Source organism: Diospyros lotus, chromosome 1, assembly GCF_014633365.1.
Source record: "Diospyros lotus cultivar Yz01 chromosome 1, ASM1463336v1, whole genome shotgun sequence".
In the NCBI taxonomy this organism is placed as follows: Eukaryota; Viridiplantae; Streptophyta; class Magnoliopsida; order Ericales; family Ebenaceae; genus Diospyros; species Diospyros lotus.
In genome coordinates this window covers 42,006,649-42,022,097 of record NC_068338.1, presented here as the reverse complement: position 1 = coordinate 42,022,097, position 15,449 = coordinate 42,006,649, and the positions used below count along the sequence as shown (strand labels likewise).

At 37.1% G+C, this 15,449-nt stretch overlaps 3 protein-coding genes and 1 long non-coding RNA gene across 6 annotated transcripts in view; 3 read left to right on the top strand and 1 right to left on the bottom strand.

Annotated features, from left to right (window-relative positions):
* Positions 1 to 15,449, top strand: part of LOC127788937 (uncharacterized) — an 88,001-nt gene that overhangs the window by 19,205 nt on the left and 53,347 nt on the right. The gene's annotated exons all lie outside the window — the stretch shown is intronic.
* Positions 1 to 15,449, top strand: part of LOC127788904 (ubiquitin C-terminal hydrolase 12-like) — a 74,645-nt gene that overhangs the window by 38,589 nt on the left and 20,607 nt on the right. The window contains exon 7 of one of the 3 annotated variants that reach the window (XM_052317636.1): positions 13,269 to 13,407. The exons of the other annotated variants lie outside the window; for them this stretch is intronic. Within the exon in view, the coding sequence (XP_052173596.1) occupies positions 13,269 to 13,282 (14 nt within the window). The 3' untranslated portion in view covers positions 13,283 to 13,407. Of the gene's footprint in view, positions 1 to 13,268; positions 13,408 to 15,449 lie in introns of those variants that run through there. 3 annotated transcript variants of the gene reach the window in all.
* Positions 8,430 to 15,449, bottom strand: part of LOC127788973 (uncharacterized) — a 23,381-nt gene continuing 16,361 nt past the window's right edge. Inside the window, exon 2 of the long non-coding RNA XR_008020471.1 lies at positions 8,430 to 8,658. This is a non-coding gene — a long non-coding RNA (uncharacterized LOC127788973). The remainder of the gene's footprint in view (positions 8,659 to 15,449) is intronic.
* Positions 8,652 to 13,529, top strand: LOC127788953 (uncharacterized). Its single transcript, XM_052317675.1, has 7 exons — positions 8,652 to 8,852; positions 11,785 to 11,845; positions 12,006 to 12,135; positions 12,244 to 12,413; positions 12,506 to 12,791; positions 12,952 to 13,118; positions 13,310 to 13,529. Exons 2-7 carry the CDS (start codon positions 11,806 to 11,808, stop codon positions 13,465 to 13,467), a joined length of 951 nt encoding a protein of 316 aa, XP_052173635.1. The 5' UTR covers positions 8,652 to 8,852; positions 11,785 to 11,805; the 3' UTR covers positions 13,468 to 13,529.

The window sequence follows — 15,449 nt, the reverse complement described above, 5'->3', positions numbered from 1 at the left end:
GAGGTTAAGCCCTTGCCCCCTGAAGCGTGAGGTGCTAAGAGAAAGGCAGCCTAGTGCTGCCTCAATTCCTCACCTCCCCATGAGACAGCTGCACCCAGCATGCACACTTGTCCAACAAGATAGCTATCATGATTGAAAAACAATGTTGATAGATGAGAGAATTATGAGGTTGTAAACTAGAAATTGTTAATCGATTTTAATCAATGCCCAATTTTAATCAAACCTTCTGTTATCTAATTGAATTCCTTAAATATTAATTTTTGTTTCAGGTTGACTAATTGCATTTTGTTTGCTATGGAAGGGGATAATAATGAAAATTACTACATAAATTTGCTCAATCATGACCAAAATATTGTAGATGAATATGCAAATGTGGCAACCACTTCATCCCTACCTGATTCATCCGAAGTCAACACTAAAAGAAATGTACGAACAAAAAATTTCTCAACGCAAGAGGATTGCATGCTCGTGTCAGCATGGCTAAATATTAGTACGAATGCTGCACATGGTAACGATCAAACTAAACAAAGATATTGGGAAAGGGTTCATGCCTATTTCCATCAGTACAAAGAGTTTGAATCTAATCGAAATTCTAATTTGCTGATGCATCGTTGGTCTACAATCCAACTTGCTGTAAGTAAATTTCAAAGATATTACAACCAAATAGATGGCAGAAATCAAAGTAGAAAAAGAGAAGGTAACCTCCATCATTATTCTTTTATTGCTAATTATTAATATCATGTTGATAGTCATAGTTATTGACATTATTTTTAATTTATTAGATTTCTCAAGCAATAGAGATGTACAAGAGCTTACAAAAGTCTACTTTCACATTTCTACATTGTTGGCATGAGTTGCGATATACACAAAAATTTTCTTCGAATTCATCGAAGAAAAAATCTAAAAGTTCTCGACATGCAAGTCCAGCAACATCATCACCATCTACTTTTGATTCAGTGAACTTGGATGATATTGATGTCCGACATAGCGTCCCTTCATTGGAACGACCAATGGGAAGAGATGCTATAAAAAACGTGGGCAAGACAATAAATCTAAGGTAACAGACTCTTCTATTGGGGAACTAGCAAACGAGAAATTACTGAAAAGAGAACACAATCCCAAATGTTATTAATTGAACAAGCGAATGAGATGTTAAAGTTGGAAAGAGATAGGGTTGAACTAGAAAGAAAAAGGGAAGAACGTGAGCAACAACTTTATGAAGAAAGAATTATTGGGATTGATACTAGCAATATGAATGAACTTCAAGCTGGATATTACAAAGCTCTCAAAGTTGAAATTATTCAAAAAAAGCGAAATGCAATGTTGCATCCAAATTTGTAATTGGAGTTGGATTAATGTATGTATAATTTCCTTTTATTAATGTATGGAGTTGGGATTAGGTGAAGTTCATGAACATCTAACTTGATGGCTATTTCTCACAGTTGTTGACTCAAAACTGACAATTTTTTATTAATGCAATAGAAAACAAGTACATTAATTTATTTCAATTCTATTGTTTACCATACAGTTCCCACAAATGCTCCACAAGATCATTTTTTAGTTGCATATGAGCTTGGCTATCTCGAATTTAATGGTGAACTTGTATGAAGTCCATAATTTCATTTGTGCGATCGCAAGACAATTCAATTGTTGGAGTGCCAATAACTGTATCATATTCGGAATCCACACCCTCATGAACTGTACCACGTTCATATTCAACTATCATATTGTGCAAGATTATACAGGTCGTCACTATTTCTTTGAGTGTTTGAACGTCCCAAAAATGTCCCGGTCCACGTACCATTGCAAATTGTGATTGTAGGACTCCAAATGATCTTTCGATATCCTTTCTAGCAGACTCTTGTTGTGCAGCAAAAAATTTCGCCTTATTCCCTTGAGGAGATGGAATGGTTTTAACAAAAGTAGACCACGAGGGATATATACCATCGGCAAGATAATATCCCATGGTATATTCATGTCCATTGATAGTGTATTTTACTTCAGGACCGCGACCTTCTACCAATTCTGAGAATACATGGGATCTATCTAACACATTAATGTCGTTTAATGATCCCGATAATTCAAAAAAAGCATGCCATGTCCATAGATCATATGAAGCTATTGCTTCCAAAATAATGGTTGGTTCACGGGCATGACCTGTATACATTCCATGCCATGCAGTTGGGCAATTGGCCCATTTCCAATGCATATAATCGATGCTGCCCAACATTCCTAGAAACTCGCGTTGCTCAGCCACGGTCATCAACCTTGCAATATCAATACTATTTGGTCGCCTCAAATATTGCTCGCCAAATACCTCAACCACTGCTTTCACGAACCTTTTCAAACTCTCTACTGTTGTACTTTCGCCAATCCTGACATATTCATCCACAACATCTGTAGGTGATCCATATGCAAGCATCCTTAATGCAGTTGTAATTTTTTGGAGTGATGATAATCCAAGAACTCCTGCAACATTATATCTTTGAACAAAGTATGAATCATGTGATTCAATTGCTACTTGAATTCGTAGTGATATGCCCAACAAATATCGATAAGTAAATGCAGATTAAATGCTAGAGGAAAAGGAAAAATTAAAAGCAAAATTTGGAGAAGCAAGTGAAGGCGAGACCCACCCGATTTTGGTGGTGAAAATCGAGTGAGTCTCGATTGCTTTGAACCAAGTCAGTCCAACTCGGTTCTTAGCCCCGTGCTATCTCAAAATCCCGAGTAGAATATGCTCAGAATTTGCCATCCAGTAAGCTCCAGATGGTTGCCACACGTCCCCTCGGGAAGCCCGGGATGATTGCCACGTGTCCCTCACTCCCTCCTCTATAAATAGAAGGCTTGCCTCTTCATTGGAGGGAGGATTCATTTTTTGGAGGGAGAAGGTGTCAATTTTGCTCTCAAGCATTAAAAGGGCAGTTGATTTTTTTGGGGCAGTCAGTTTTTTGAAGGCACTCGATTCTCAAAGGCAATCAATTCTTTGGGCAATCGGTTATTACTATAGGGTTAGTTCTTTGGGCAATCGGTTATTGCTACAGTGTTTGTTCTTTGGGCAATTGGTTCTTTGGGCAATCAGTTCTTTAGGCTATTGGTTATTGCTACAGTGTCGGTTCTCAAGGGCAATCTGTTCTTTGGGCAATCAGTTCTTTAGGCAATCAGTTATTGCTATAGGATCGGTTCTTTGGGCAATCGATTCTTTAGGCAATCAGTTATTGCTACAGTGTCGGTTCCCAAGGGTAATCGGTTCTTTGGGCAATCGGTTATTGCTACAGTGTCAGTTCTCAATGTGAGTCGTTACTCGAGACCAATCAGTTCTAAGGAAGACCCAGTCGGTTCTTAGGCCAGTCGATTTTAATCAAGACTCTATCGGTTCTAATGAAAACCCACTCGGATCTTGGGCCAATCGGTTTTAACCAAGACCCAGTCGGTTATAATCAGCAGCCAGTCGGTTCTTCAACCAGTCGGTTATAATCAGCAGCCAGTCGGTTCTTCAGGCGCCAGTCGGTTATAATCAGTAGCCAGTCAGTTACAATCAACAGTCAGTCGGTTATAATCAGCAGCCAGTCGATTCATCAGCCAATCGGTTATAACCAGCACATAGTCGGTTATATGAACATTACTATTCATGAAAGAGCAATTATCCACTCGTAACTATTTATCAGCATAAACATGAACATTTATGCACATATCAGTAATGTCATGCATAATATTTGCAACATGCATTGAACATATTTCTCAGAATATTGTCTGACTTGGCCATCGGAGGGCCCGCGCGGGGAATCCCCCCGCGTGGCCTTCTAATTGTTGCTGTGCTCACAGGCTATATTCTAGACAGTTTTCAGTTAGCCTTGGAAGACCAATCTATTGAAGGCCTCATCAGGGCTCCATACCACTTATCACATGAAGACCTTTTCAGGTATCTCCCAAAGAAGATTCTGAAGACTATTCCAGGTCCAAATCTTGTTGAATTTTAACTCCAGCCCAATCCGGATCTGTTAAAGCCTCGCGAATGACACCCTGGACCCTTGACATTGATGGATACTTTTGCTCAGGTTGATCCCTAGATAAATAAATATTATTGTTGTAACTTGGTCACAACACGTAGAAATAATGATTGACGCATACAAAACCTTCTAAATAAATGTGGTGGATATGTAGGAGAATCACCAAAATAATCACGATAAAGCCTCTCATGACCTTCAACTCTATTGCGATTGATGACATGGCGGTTCATCACGGATCCATGACGACGTGATACAGAGCCGTGATCCCCAGATTGAATATGGTGTTCAACCAACGCTGTAACAATAGCCTCTTCTTCTTCATCGTCTTGAACTTCTTCATGGATCATTTGGAAGAACATATGATTGATGTTAGATATGGTGGTTAATGTGAGTTGGTGTTTTAGATTTGTGGGTTGTAAATTGTTTAACCAAATGGATCATTTATTTATAAACTGTAAGAATATGGTCGTTGGAATATGACCGTTGGAATATAGCCGTTGGAATATGACCGTTGTTGGAATTTTAATTTTATCATATTAAAATCTTAATTTTGTTATTAAATTATATTTTGTTAAATAATTATTTTTTATAAAATTAGTAAATTGATTTTAAAAATATATTAAATATTATTAATATTTAAATTATAAAATAAATAATAAAATTTTATAGTAGTTAAACATTTATGTAAGGTAAAATAAATAAAATTGAAGTTTATTGATAAAGAAATGAAATAGGGAGTTAAATAGAGAAGATAATAGAGAGTGTTGCGTGAGCTAAGGGTGTTCATGGTGGGATTTGGGCAGTTTAGAGTATTTTTAACATGCCAAATCGCACATGCGGTTTGGCATTAAACCAAACCGCATGGTTCATTTTGGTTCACAAAAATCGCACCAAATCGCACCGCAATTTGCGATGCGGTCTAGTGCGATTTTCGCGGTCTGATGTAATATTGATCAAAAGCAAGCAACGACCACATATCTAAACCAAATCCATAGAATAGTCCTAAAGCCTGAAACTCAAAACCCAATAGAGCACTAAAGGAGATAACTTACAGTGGTAGTGAGCGAGAACGAGCACGAGAGAGAAGTAGGGGTGTTGGGTAGCCCACACAATAGTGACCGCCGACCACCGAGCGAGATGCAACGAGCCATCGACCATCGGCTACAGCGTTATGGATGGTGACAGTAGGGGGCAGTGAAGATATCGGCGGTGGAGCTCACGACGATGGGAGGCAGTTGCAGCGATGGAAAAGAGGCTATGGGAGCAAAAAGCGAGAGAGAGATAATGTGTGAGAGAGAGAATTGAGAAATAGAGGTATCAGCTGTGTCGGGCAGAGAGAGTATGAGAGAGAATTGTGGGACAGATAAGTTGTGGGAGCAGAGAGAGAATGTGTGAGAGAGAGAGAGAGAGAGAGAGAGATGGGGGCGTCAATGCGTCCCTTGTGTTGCAGGAGAGAGAGAATGTGTAATACTTGGTATTACATGGTATTGAGAATAAATAATTTTTTATTATTTTGAAAGGACCTCGGGTGGTCCGGGAAGTCCAAGGGTCGGTTTCGAGAAATTAATTAATAAAAATTGTCGAATTGATGGCAGGGAATGCCTTGGGACTTGGATGTCCAGGGAAGATGGCAAGAGATTGATGAGAGTCTCGAGATGAGGATAGTGACGCTGGAAGAGGTCCGACCGAAAATAATTTTCGGAATAAATTCTGTATAAGCCCGAGTGGGTGCCAATACCGAATAGTTGAATGGGACCTCTTGGAAGCTGAGGGGACCCTAGGGGTGGTTCGATTTTCTAAGTAAGGCAACCCTTAAGTGTTTTCGGGTCGAATAAAAGTCTCGTGCAGGCGTAGGGACAAGGTCGATATTCCTAAGTAGCGGTCAGTTCTTAATTTTGATAAATCGAGTTTTGGTGTAGCTTAGTGGTATAATTTAAAGTCTTGGGAGGGTTCAAGAGCAACTATAGAAAATTCCTAAGTGTAATTATTATATTCTTGATTGGAATTATGGTAATAATAAGGGGATTAAAAATTATATTTATGTATATATATATATATAGCCGTGTGAGGAAGCTTCTTGAAGCTTCCTAGTGAATGTCTCTGTAAATTTGAAATGAGAGGGCAGAGCATCCGAGAGATGGCATGGCCGAGAAAGGCATCGCGCGCGAGAGAGGGGGAGTCCACGAGAGAGAGAGCATTGTGAGAAAGAGTGAAGTTCGACCATGGCAGTAGCTGCCATGGCCGACGATTGAAGCAAGCAGCAATGGCGATTGAGGTAGCATCGGGTGGAGCTGGTCCAGCAAGCTCACGAGCTGGATCGCGATGGCGCCGGTGGTGATCAGCAAGGTCCTCGCGACGGAAGGCAGAACGGCTGAGGCGGCCAGGAGCTTTGTGGTCGGCCATGGCAGCCGGCAGTTGCATCGTAGAGGAAGCTTGGTCGTGGTGGCTGCTCACTCTGATGGCAGCGGCTGGTGGCGGCGACGATGTGGTCGGGAAGGCTGGCGGTGCTGGAGGCAGGCCTCGGCGGCGAGCGGCAATGGCCGGTGGTCAGCGCTGAGGAAGATGAAGAGAAGGCACACGTAGGGGAGAAGGCGCGAGAGATAGGAGGAGATGAATAGTAGAAGAGAAAAGGAAAAATAAAAAAAAGAAATAAAAGAAAATAAAAGAACGGGAAATAAAGAAGAAAAAAATAAGGAAAAATAGCTAAAAATTTCAGAAAAATTAGGGAAAGTTTTGGAAATTAATTTGGGGCCCGAGGAGCGTGCTGGAGGCCGAAAATGAGATTTGGGCTCAAGATTTACAGCCAAGGAAGCAACGTCGGGTAAGCGTTTTCCCGATGTCTTCTCCAGAATTAATCGAGGTAAATTGAGTTAATTCTTTCCTAGTTATTTTCATTAAATGAGATAATAAATTGTGTAGTATTGGTTGGATTGAATCCTCGGGTAGGGTTGATTGGAAGTTGTTGCCGGGTGAGTTTTGCGATGTGTGGCGAAGTTGAGGGCATTGGTTGAATGCCGGATGTTAATGTTTGGTTGGATTTTTGTGTGTTTGCCTCTAGGTTCGACCGGAAAGGCAGTGATCCTAGAAGAGCTTGGAGTTTTGGCTGGTGTTCTCGTCGAGGCAAAGATGAAGCTTCGAGCCAGGTAAGGGATGGCCCCATGTGGAGGTGACCTTACAAGTTGGTAAATGTGTTTGATAATGTTTTTATGTAGCATTTGCATGTAGTGGTTGTTACTTGTGTGATGCAAGATCTAGTGGACCAATGGCCATACGAAGGACTAGTGTTGTGGGAGCCGATAGGTTGATACTTCAAACCTCGGTGGGTTTGTGAGGATGTGTGAGCCTAGCCTCATTTGCATGCGTTTGGCATACATAAATATGGTTATATTCATATTTACATTCATTGCACCCTTATTGAGTCTTTATGACTCATGAGATTTTACCTCATGTGTAGATTATGCGAGTCCAGATGCAAGCAGGGATGGTGCCGGAACGCTGTCGTGGCAATTAGCTTGTTGCTTGAGATGTGTTATTGTGTACTCTCATGTATTTTCATATATGTATTTATGTAATTAAATGTAAGCGATATTGAGCACTAAAGATATCTAGTTGTTGTAATCATAATGGTGTGATAGATGATTGTGAGTCTACGTGTTGTGGATGTGGTTTTAGTTGTTGAAGCCAAGTTCAAACTAAGTAAAGACCAGCGAAGTATGTTCTCATAAATTCCTAATACTCAGCGAAGTGTTGTTATACTAGTTTTGTGCCTGGGTCACCTCTGGCTTGCTATAAGGCGAGTTGAAGTGAGATGAAGCTCACTCGGGTTTCGGGTCTCGGTCCGTTGAATTTTCTTGTTTAAGTTGGGACCTATTCTTGAGTGGAGCGAAGGGAATGACGAAATCTAGTTCCCACAAAGGGCGTTTCCTATTGAAACATAATTCAACCCTTCAGTTGCGATTCGTCGGGTGAGTAATCCAGTCGATTATTTATCGGTAGCGCCCATAAATGAAAACGAGTCGTTACAAAAGGGTTGAGTCAAAATGGCATTGGCATTAGTATTTAATTAATGCAAAGGACAAGTCTTAATGGCATTGGCAGTTCACAGCTTTAATTAATGCAAAGGAGATAAATGGCATTGGCATGTGTGTATCTTTAATTAATGCTAACGACAGTTCTTTATTAATTTAATAATAATTTATATAATTATAATATTTATTATACACGAAAATATGAAGAATCGGACCACCAAGGGCTCAAATTGTGTAAACCATGGTTTGGGCATACAGCAAATCGTTTTCGACTGCTCTGATGAAAAAATCGATTGGTTCAGTGTGGTCCAGTTCGGTCTGGCTGATTTTCGTGGTGTGCCAATTTTTTTGCACATCTCTAGCTAGAGCAAACACAATTTTTGAGGTAAAATTAAAATAAAAAATAAACTATTTATAATATAATAGGAAGTTGAATGAGGAGGCTTGCTCGAGATAGTCTTAGGAGGAGAGTGTAAGGCCCGATTTCTGGCCTTATCATCGAGAAGGCCTGAGGAGCCGAGCCCATGTGCAAAGGGAGCCCTAGGGCTTCAAGCTCCCTTCCTCTTAGGCTCTTCCACAGCCGCTGATTCCTTCCTTCGAGGCGTCGATCAACCTTCCACCTTTTCATCACCCATTCACGAATCGGGAATCTCGTACCTTTTCTTCCATGGCAGCAACGTCGTCCCCTCTTGCAAGATTTATTCAGCAAAACCGACTCCCTCTTCTCGCTCTTTCTCTTGCGCTATCTTCTGCCCTCTCTCTCTCTCTCGCTCGACTTCTTCTTCTGAGTGCTGTGGGTGGCCGGAAATCGCAGGTAAGAAAGTAGCCCTGTGCCGTCATTCCGGTGATTTTAATTCTGTGTGGGGTTGCGCCATGGCCAAGATTGATGGTATCTTGGTTCGTGGCTTCGAATCCCCTTTGCCTTCCCTCGGTTCGGTCTTGTCTTCTCGGACGCCATGTCCGATCTTGCTTCTTCTTCTGCTTCCTCTGCGTCGTCTTCTTCTTCTGCTTCTTTTGCGTCGGCTTCTTCTTCTTCTTCGCGATGAACCCTAGCCCCAAACAGCAAGATGGCCGTGGCTTGGCGGCCTCCGACGAGAGTGGTCGGAAGCCAAGCCACCGCCGCTTGCTGAAACTCCCTTCCCCAACCCCCTCACACGCGCACAGCTTGGCAGCCAAATTTCCAAACCCTAAAAATTAATTTTGAGTGTTTGGTTGGTTGGTGCAAGCCTAATCCAATCCATGTATAGGCTGCACCTGATTGCTCCAAATTATTCCAGAATTAATTTAATATCTAAATTGATAAAAAATAATTGAGATAATCAATTTCAATGATTATCTAATTCTTGATTTAATACAATCCATATTTATTTAATGTCCAAATTGATAAAGGTGATTGAAATAGGCAATTTCAATGCTTATTATTTAATACATGATATTAAAACTATCTTATGGTACAAATTTATTCCTACTTATGTCAAATTTGTCCGAACAAGCATCTAAGGAGGAGGGGAGGGGGGATATACCCCATCTTTCAGTTTACCTACACTGAGCAAATTTTATGTTAACGCAAACAAGAGAACATTTTTCTCATACTCATGTTCATCTATTTCTCAATTTATTTATATTAACTTATGATTTATTGACTTTCTAAATAGATGTATATTACATTTGGTTAGCCACATCCAATTCTTAACCAATTCTTATTTTAATTTTGTAACTAAAAGAAATTTAATTTGGATCAAGTCCAATTTTATTTCAGATCGAACCCAAGTTTATCTTCAAAAAATTCTAAATTTAATCAACACATTTTATTAATGCACAACTAATTTTCTTAAAAGTTCAGCATTAGAATTATATTCACTTCACTCTATTTTTCACACTCGTACCATTTGTGATCCGTTAGTTATTTAGGATAAACATTTTATATTGTTGGAAATATTTTAGATCTCACATTTTTTTTATTTAATTCTCATGTAGTTTAATATTTTTATTAAGTGGTTTTGATTCGACCCAACTAAGAGGCAAATGAAGGAATTTCAAATTTAATACAACAATATGAATGTGTAATTTGTATTATAGTAACATTTGCTTCATGCATATTGCTAATCATCATTGTATTCTTAATATACTATCATGATAATATTTCTTAAAATTGCATTTAGGAAAAATAGAATCCATGTTGTTGACCCTGTGCGTGCCTGTTGACACTTATAGCTAATTTCATTTTCTTTAATTTACATTTAAAAAAATATAATTCATGTTGCCTTGATTTATACAAGTTGATACTTATATCCTATTCATTACATGTTGTCTTTCGAGATTAAATAATAACATAAAATATGTCTTAAAAAAATAATTAATTAGAACTATATATTTCTAACTACAATAAAAGTTAGTTGTTGGTGCATGGTGCACCACCTATACATTTGAGTGAGAGTTGGTCCATCCTTGTTGGCGTAAAAGATTTTGCCATCATGTTCACATTAGGCATGAAAGATTATGCCATTATGTTCAAATCAAACGTGAGTGATTTCGCCAAAAAATAATTTGTGGGTGAGAGCTATTCTGCCTTTTTAAGTTAATGGATATATGAATTATGATTCTAACTTGTTTATTTTTAAATATGCATGTTTATTTGTTATCTCTTACATTGTCTTAATTATTATTTGGCATGACACGATGTGATAATTTATCTTTCAATACATTGATGTTATATTTCTCCCATTATAATACTCTTTATCTCTCACTAAGTCTTTAATAGACTTACCCCTTAATATTTTTAGAATTATAGGTTGGCATCAACCCTAACAATAAGGATCTTGGTAGGCGATTCTAACTGGATGTACCCTAGATACAGTCCAAACTACAACACGGATACCTCATTTCACTAGACTTGTACATGAGAAACCTTATATTATGGCACGTAGGTCTCACTCTCACTAAGTTTGGGATAAACTAATCCATTGATATTTTCATAATTGTAGATTGGAATCGACCCTGACGGTAAGGATTGTGATAGGTGATTCTAACTATATATACCCTAGACATGCTTCGAACTAAGCACATACATCTCACTTCACTAGACTTGTGCATGGAAAACCTTATGTTTTTTTCTTTTGTGTTTTGATTAATTTCGAACATTGTAATTTTATGATGAATTTCGGTTCACTGGACAATGTTCATAGTTAATTGAGATGCTTAAATAATAAATGATAATGATACAATGTAAGATTTACTATTCTCTGTTCGAGTTTTCGATTTCATAAAGAATAGTGCGAGTCACGGTATCTGAAATTAGGGCGTCAGAGGGAGTGTGAGTGGAGTGGAGGAAAATAGTCAATCATCTACTAGTCGCTCATGTGCTCAGATGGCGGCTCCATTCCAAGTAAGGTAAGTCCTTGTTTCTTCGGGGTCTCGCTGATAACGATGATCAAGTCTTGGTTAGGGCAAGCTGGCCACGGTGTATAAGAGAGATTAGATCTGTTTTTCAGAGGGTTGTGTCTGTTGGTTTGTTTGTGTCTTTGGGAAGAGCAGAATGATTAAAAAGTTGGGAATGTTTGATCTTTCCTGTAATTTTATAACAATTTTGTTTCTTAATCGCCTGGGCCTAGTTTAGGACTGTTTTTTTCCGTCAGTTCCCTAGTTTAGTAATACATAAGCTGCCATCAATTCTTCTTTCTTTTGATGACACACACAAACTCAAATCCTGATGATATATCTATGAACTAATTTAATATTTGCTCCAGTTACGGTAGTAAGCGTCAGAGATGGGTACACAAAAGATTTCTGACGTTGATGGTGTATTAGGTATGTATGTGATTATGAATCATCTTTATTGGTGCCACTTCACACACAACAACAACAACAACAAGAATAATAATAATAATAATGCATTATTTCCATCATCATACGATATTTAATAAGCTGCAATTTTGTGTTGGAATTGCTTTGATTGCATCACTCACAGGAGTTTCAAGATCCATGAGACATGTTCGGCCGGCTCACTACCTCCTCAAAATAGAGTCTTTCTCATTGCTCTCCGAATTTAAGGTTGAAAAATGGGAGTCTGATGATTTTGAATCCGATGGCTATAAGTGGTGTGTCTGATATTTTTCCTACATAATTTAGTATTTAATATTATTTAACTTGGTAAGTCAGTAAGTAGTATCCCATAAAAAATGAAGGCTTTCTTTAATGGGTTTCAGGGGATTGTGCCTTTATCCAAATGGAGATAAGAAGAGAAATGGACATGGTCACGTATCACTCTACTTAGTTATAAGGGATACAAATGGTCTTCCTCCTGGTTGGGAGGTGCATGTGCAATTCAAATTATTTGTCTTCAATCATATACAAGACAACTATCTAACTGTCCAAGGTCACTGTTAATTTTCATAATTTCGCTGGAATTTTTTTTTTTTTTTATCTGTGATATCGGAGTTTAGTTGCCTAAACTTTTATGTAGTGTAGATGTTGACGGTAAAACGAGATGCTTTCGTGCCATGAAGACAGAATGGGGTTTTCCCCAATTCCTTTCGCTTGACTGCTTCGAAAACGCACAAAGAGGGTACCTCCTTGACGACTGTTGCGAATTTGGAGCAGAGATTTTCGTCATCAAATATGATGGCAAAGGGGAGTGTTTATCCATAGTGAAAGAACCCAGTGATAACACCTTCACATGGAAGATTGACAAATTCTCAACAATCACCGACACTAATCTTCACTCTGAGGAGTTCAAAGTGGGGGACCACAAGTGGTAATATATGCAGTCTTTACCCAATGTTTAATTTGGAATTAGAGAATTAATTTATGGTAGGAAAAGGAAAGGAAAATGCATATTGATCTTGATGTGATTGAACTGTTCCAAAGTAGGGCATACTACTTATACTTAACGTGGCTTTTCCTTTAAAACTCAGGAAGCTATCGTTGTATCCTAGAAGACGACAAAATTCAAATGGAGAGAATATATCCCTCTTTTTGGTTGCGGTTGATCATACAAAGCTTCATCCTCATCGAAAACTGTATGCCAAATACAAGCTGCGGGTAAGGAACCAGGTTGGGCATGCGCACCTTGAGAAAGAAGGTAAACTATATCTTCTAGTTCTGAGCTAGCTAGCTAGCTATATTGTAACTGGATAATATAATATATATATATAATGGATATGACTAGAAATAATAGAAATGCACTTTGATTGAATGGTGTCTCAGTTTCTTCACCTTTTTGATTGAGCAGAAAGTTCTCTTTGAACTTGCATTGGCTTTTATCTGTTGCAGCTTGTTGCGGGTTCTCTGCATCAGTTGGCGATTGGGGATTCTGGGACTTTAAGAAATTGAGCCATCTGAATGACCCATCAGAAGGATACGTAGTCAAGGATACTTTAGTTGTTGAAGTTGAAATTATGGCCATGTCTGTGCTTAAGAAGTTTCCTTAAAACTTACTATTACAGTGAACATAACTATGTAGCCAAAAACTTTTGAATATATATGTTCTTATTTCCACCCCGTAATTCTTACTTGTCTTCTTCTCGTATAGAAATCCATCTACTTGCACATACATTAAGATGCTGTAGAACATTTAACCCACAACACGGGAGTATCGGTTTCCTCTTGCCCGCAAGCTTAAGCTCTTGTATTTCAAGTTCCATCTCATTTGATGCACAATATATAAAATTGGTGTGTTTTAATATATATACATATATGTGTGTGTGTGTGTTTTTAAATATTGAATAACATAAATAATATGGTAAAAAAAATTATTAATTTTTTAAACAAGTCACAACCGAGCTTGTGAACGAGTTTATAAATGTAAATAAGTTAAGATTGAGTTTATTTATTAGCCTTGTAATTTATAAAAGACTTGATAAGTAATTTATATAAGAGTTTGAAATTATTAAGTGTTAGAAATTTGATTTCTCCATAAATAGTTTTAAAAAAATATAGTAAAGCAAGAATTTTTCATTAAAAAAAAAAAGAAAAAAATTGTAATCCCAAATTCTCAATCCATTCATATGTATAACTTTAGTTGTCACATGTGCAAGGCACATAAGGTGCAAAGAGTGCTTGCGAATGCAAAACTCGTAAAATCATGGATAACAAATAATAATTAATACTATAATAATAATAATAATAATAATAATAATAATAATAAAAATTAACAATTAATATTATTTCAACGTAATATACTAGAACTCTTAACCATCCACACTAATCATTGTTTCAAATTCAAAGTCTCAGTACTAGCCGTGTTACTTAAACCTAAATGTTATAAAATAAATAAATAAACAATTAGAAACAGAGCATATTGACCAAATATAAAATTATTTAAAGAAAAAAAGAAGCAAACGAAATAGAAAAAATTTCAACAGAAAAACAAAAAGAATATCTTTGAAAAGAAAATTACTACAAGCTGGACAACAAAAAGAAAATTATATTGAAGCAACGATTTAATATAATATTAAAGCAATAATATATATATATATAGTATTTATGTTCTGTTTTATACACGATTCAACTGGGTTTGAAACTCCATGTTGCACCAATATCTAGTTGTGGGTAAAGATCAAATGATCAAGTCTGATTGGGTGACACTTTGCAGATAAATTAGATTTTAAGATAGTGTTTATTATTAAAATGAGTAAGATAAAAATATATTATTATAAAATTAAAATATTTTTCAAACTAAGATATCAAATGGTCAAGATAAAGGTTGGAAAGCATTTTAAGATTTTTATCAAACTGTTTGTTAAATTTTTAAAATATACTGAAAAACACATGCATTATTTTTTCTTATCTGTAAGGATCAAGATAAAATTATTTAAACGAGGGAGAGATAAATTTCTCAAAAAAAAATTAGATAAGAAGTTACGTGACTTCTTTTCTAAGAGACATCAGATAAATTTAACAAATATAAAAAAATATTTTTATTTGAAATACTTTTCATATCATACTTTTTTTTTTTTTTTTCAATTTATATCTTAATTAACAACACTAACTAAATCTAAATTATCTACTTCCACCAAGCAAGATGATAGGATCAAAACTGGGTTACCTTGGTGAATTGGATAAGATCTTGGAAACCTTTTAGGATCAGAATTTAAACAATATTGCATCTTCACTTTGCTAAGTGATGCCATTCATCAAAGTTTTTTAAAGTTGCGTGGTTTCAGTTTACTAAATTGCTAATAGAGGTCATACCTACTGTTCAGTTGCTGAAAGATAGGTATAAGCTTTCTGTTCCTACTACTAAATCATAGTCAGTTTTACTGAAGGAACTTTACCAATTATTAATGAATGTGATTGGTTGAAGTGTAACATAATCCACTTTAAGTCAACAAATTCAAGATAGATATTTCAAATAAGTGTGCACTCACGGAATTTGGGAAGAAAAGAAAAGTAAGACAGTGCAACAACCCAA

What these genes read in the sequence shown, in the direction of transcription:
- LOC127788953 (XM_052317675.1), top strand. Translation starts at nt 11,806, where the DNA reads ATGGGTACACAAAAGATTTCTGACGTTGATGGTGTATTAG. An exon ending in CAACTATCTAACTGTCCAAG is followed by an intron (nt 12,414 to 12,505) that starts GTCACTGTTAAT and finishes TATGTAGTGTAG; the next exon opens with ATGTTGACGGTAAAACGAGA. An exon ending in TGCGCACCTTGAGAAAGAAG is followed by an intron (nt 13,119 to 13,309) that starts GTAAACTATATC and finishes TATCTGTTGCAG; the next exon opens with CTTGTTGCGGGTTCTCTGCA.